The sequence below is a fragment of the Myotis davidii genome, unplaced genomic scaffold (genome assembly GCF_000327345.1).
Source record: "Myotis davidii unplaced genomic scaffold, ASM32734v1 scaffold674, whole genome shotgun sequence".
NCBI classification, from domain to species: domain Eukaryota; kingdom Metazoa; phylum Chordata; class Mammalia; order Chiroptera; family Vespertilionidae; genus Myotis; species Myotis davidii.
The window spans coordinates 1,513,900-1,518,231 of record NW_006286674.1 but is presented as its reverse complement, the minus strand read 5'-3'; the positions used below and the strand labels follow the sequence as shown (position 1 = coordinate 1,518,231).

Sequence of the window (4,332 nt, the reverse complement as noted above, 5' to 3'; positions counted from 1 at the left end):
GGGGAGGGAGGGGTAGAGGGTAACGTGGGGACAAGGACACATATGTAATATCTTAATCAATAAAAAATATATTAAAAAAAAAAAGATTTCCAAACTGTTTAGTCATTGAGCCAAAAACATAACTTCTAACTCCTTGCAGGGTTCGAATAAGAACTGAGAGCCTGAGATAGTTAAGTCTTTAAATTTCAATTTTTGGTTTATTTTTCCTAAAATGAAGAATCATTCTAAAGAAATGTAGAAAATCATGTCAGTAAATTTTAATATTCTCTTCCAGAACAGAAGAGTCTGTTTTCTCCAAAGGACTGGTAAGATTTGTTTGCACCCATCATAATTTAATTACATAGTCACGCCAACAAATAGAGCTGTTGACTTTACCATATATGTATGTATGCATATATTTTAATCTAGGATCTGTTGGAGAATAGTTTGTTGAGAATGGAAGACAATAGTCTACTTCACCAGTACTTAGAAATCAAGAGTTTTCTTACTGTTCCTCAGGTAAGTGAAATGTGGATTCTAATCTTAAAAATAACCCCTTCCCTATTCTAACTTTAATTAAAGGTCTTTTCAGATTCCTCTCCCACCTTCTTTCCAATATCCTTTGAAAACTTTAGTGCCATGCTGTCCAATAGAACTTTCTGTTATGATGAAAGTGTTCTTTATCTGTGTGGTACAGTATGAAAGCCACCAGCATCATTGAACACTTGAAATGTTGCTAGTGTGACTAAGGAACTGAATTTTAATGTAATTTAAGTTTAAATGACTTCTATGTGGCTAGTGGCTACCATAGTTGACAGCATTAGTATCTAGTGGAAAAACATACTTTCTTCGTGAACACTTTGTTTTTTTAGGGACCTTGGAAAGTGAAGCTCCTTTACTTTTATAATAACTGAGGTCCTCAAGACTTCAAGGCATACATTGACTGCTTACTAGAAAGACGTTTTATTTTCCCTCCTGTGATAAATTTTGCCTAGTACTGTTCGTTATCATAACAAGTAGGTCCTTAGATATTGATGTAGAAACTTGTTTTTCCACTATTTAAAAAGCAAACCATGGCTTTTGTTAGTATATTAAGCCTAAAATTTTTTAATAATGGATTATATTTCTGCATGTTTGATATCATTTTTGGCTACTCAACTCGTAATTGAAAATTAGCATTCGCTTCAAAATTTACAACTTTGCAACACCACACTCAATTTCACTTAACCAAATGGATTATGGTTAGTTTCCTATAGATATAACAATAGGATGATAGACTTGGGGGGAAATTTACTTCATTTTTAAATCTCCTACTCTCATTTTTCTGAATTTTTAGTATCTGCCATTGATGATATAGTTGTTTCTTTGCTGTCAATGTAATCTATTCACATATGAATTAATTTTTATTTTATTTTCAGGGCTTAGTCAAAGTAATGACGCTTTGCCCTGATGAGACATTGGTATGTAAATGTTTTGGGATTAAATAATGAGTTACAATAAACAATTTTAATAAACAATTCAATCTTTCTTCAGCTTATGTGACAATATTATTTCTTCCATTTTAGAGGAAAAAGGGTTTAGCTATGCTTCAGCTGTATATTAACAAGTTGGATTCTCAAGGCAAATATACATTATTTAGGTATGTATCAAGAATGGTTCATTGTGAAGTGTATGGTTGATTAAAAGTCAAATTAATGTCATTTAATCCAGGCTATAGTATTTTAGTATTTTTTAAATGTAATTCAACTCTACTTGGAAGCCATCTATCTATATATATAAAAGGCTAAGGGACCGGCCAACCCGCCAGTAGGTATGACACACACTGACCACCAGGGGCAGATACTCAATGCAGGAGCTGCTGAGTGACAGCAACTTTGCAGAGTGCCTCTTGCACTCTGGGACCCCTTGGGGGATGTCGGACTGCAAGTTTCATCCTAATCCCTTCAGGCCAGGCTGAGGGACCGCAGGAGGTTGGCTCCAGGGTATGTCTGGCCCATCTTGCCCAGTCCTGCCCCACCAGCCACCTTCTAATTTATTTCCTTTCAATGTGCATGAATCCGTGCACTGGGCCTCTAGTATTATAATAATTCTCTTATCTGTGATGGATAGAGAAGAGTTAATTAAAAATTATGGATACATATACTAGTATATGTACATACATATATATTACATGAATAATAATATATTTTATTCAGTTAATTAAATTACTCTAAAATTAAAAAGGACTTCAAAGATTAAACAAATTGATAAGGCTCCTGCATGTGTCAATAATTTCCATTATTCACAGTTGAAATTAATGGCTCAGGAGTCATTGACAGGCTATTCATTTTAAGTTAATAGGTTATTAATAGTGCTATTTGAGGGTAAAAGTAACCATCTGAGTTAAAGACGAACCAACTTTGCCCTGGCTGGTGTGACTCAGTTGGTTGGAGCATCATCACATGCACCAAAAGGTGGAGGGTTCGTTCCCCAGTCAGACTGTGTGTGGGAGGCAGCTAATCGATGTATCTCTCAGCGATGTTTCCCTCTCTCTCTCTCTTAAAAAAAAAAAAAGAAAAAGAAAAAGGAAAAAGAGTCAACTTTCTGTAGAAGACCAAATAGTAAATATAAGCTTTATGGGCCAGTCTTTATTTTAACTGCTCAATTTTGTCTTTGTATTGAGGGTAGGTATGTTCTAATAAAACGGACATCACGTTGAATTTGGCCTGCAGATCTTATTTTGTTAACACCTATGTAATAAAAATTAGTTAAGTTGAAAATAGATTTGGGCATTGATAAAGTGCTAAGAAGTCTTCTTTGGAATTGGCCAGAACTAACATTCTTAAGTCTATCTTTCCTTCATTTCTATTGATAGAGTCAGAGAAGGTTTATGAAATCTCTTTATGCATAGGTCATACCTGTATTCCTACCAAGAAACCCCCCTTTTTCCCTAAGCTAGTCAGATTGAATTATTTTCTTTGCAACTAATTAGTCTAACTAGAGTAGTGTGTACTTTCACAGGGAATAATTGGGGAGATTTTAGGTGATTATACTAGTTCCCATTCTTGCCGTATTAAATCATTGCAACTAAATGCATAAAAAGATTCAAATTTGATTTGATAGAAATTTCTTGTTGGAAAGATCCAGTTCAAATAGAATTTGCTAGTCAGAGAAATAACTATTATAGGTGAGTTTGTAATCGGTTAATCATCTTGCCAATTGTCTTCAATGGTTTTTTGTTTTCTTAGAAATAATACATGGCCCATTTGAATTTGTAAAACTTGTGTCATCATTATAATGCAACCCAGGATAATTTTAAATGCATTGTAATTTTGTTTTCAAGGTGCTTATTGAATACAAGTAATCACTCAGGTGTGGAGGCCTTCATTATTCAAAATATCAAAAATCAAATTGACATGTCATTAAAGGTAAGAGCATAGCTAAGGTATCAATTATCAATTTATTTTCTTTTGTAGGATGTATTTTTTGTGTGGAATACATTAATATGGATTTTGTCCTATGGATTTTTTTCTCTTTCTAGTATTAGGGTATATATATTTTCTCATTTCTACTATTTCTTTTTTTTCTTTTAATATTTATTGTTGAAAGTATTACATAGGTCCTCCTTTTCCCCCCATTAACCTCTTCCAGCCCGCTCCCGTCCTCTCCCTCCCCACAACTCCAGGCTCTCACCACCCTATTGTCTGTGTCCATGGCTTATACATATAAGCATACAAGTTCTTTGGTTGATCTCTTCCCACCCACCCTCCCCTGCCTTCCCTCTGAGGTTCAACAGTCTATTTCTTTTTTTTTTTTAAACCTTCATTTTGAAGCTTCCTTGATTATAGATTTAAATTGTGTTCTTTGTGCTGATAATATGATTTCTTTTTGTTTTGCCGTACACTTCGGAAATAGTAATGGAAACTGGATTCTCATCTGTTTGTGGACACTCAGTGATTCCATATTTAAAAAAAAGAGAGAAAAAGAATGCACCAGTGTTCACAAACTGGCAGAGTTTGTTCCAGATGTCTGGAAATAGTAAATGACGGAATGGAAATTAAAGTTAAAAAGTATATATTTTAAATGTGTAATGGTTTATTTTTGTAGTATCAAGGTATTAGAAAGCACATTTATCAAGCTGCTAAAGCCTTTTTCAGTTTTTCTTTTGCTTTACAGAGAACACATAACAACAAATGGTTTACAGGACCACAGCTAATTTCCCTTCTAGATTTGGTACTCTTTCTCCCAGAGGGTGCTGAAACAGATCTACTGCAAAACTCAGATAGGTGAGGTGATGACTACTAAGGTTCACATAGTAAATTGAGAAGTAATAAGCCATATCTTCCTATGATTTTATGTTATCTATGGTTTCTT

At 34.1% G+C, this 4,332-nt stretch overlaps 1 protein-coding gene across 1 annotated transcript in view; it reads left to right on the top strand.

Moving 5' to 3' along the window:
* GLMN (glomulin, FKBP associated protein) overlaps nucleotides 1-4,332 on the top strand; it is a 44,303-nt gene that overhangs the window by 26,615 nt on the left and 13,356 nt on the right. The window contains exons 10-15 of the mRNA XM_006758182.2: nucleotides 275-305; nucleotides 409-498; nucleotides 1,398-1,439; nucleotides 1,545-1,618; nucleotides 3,302-3,386; nucleotides 4,135-4,244. Of these exons, the coding sequence (XP_006758245.1) occupies nucleotides 275-305; nucleotides 409-498; nucleotides 1,398-1,439; nucleotides 1,545-1,618; nucleotides 3,302-3,386; nucleotides 4,135-4,244 (432 nt within the window). The remainder of the gene's footprint in view (nucleotides 1-274; nucleotides 306-408; nucleotides 499-1,397; nucleotides 1,440-1,544; nucleotides 1,619-3,301; nucleotides 3,387-4,134; nucleotides 4,245-4,332) is intronic.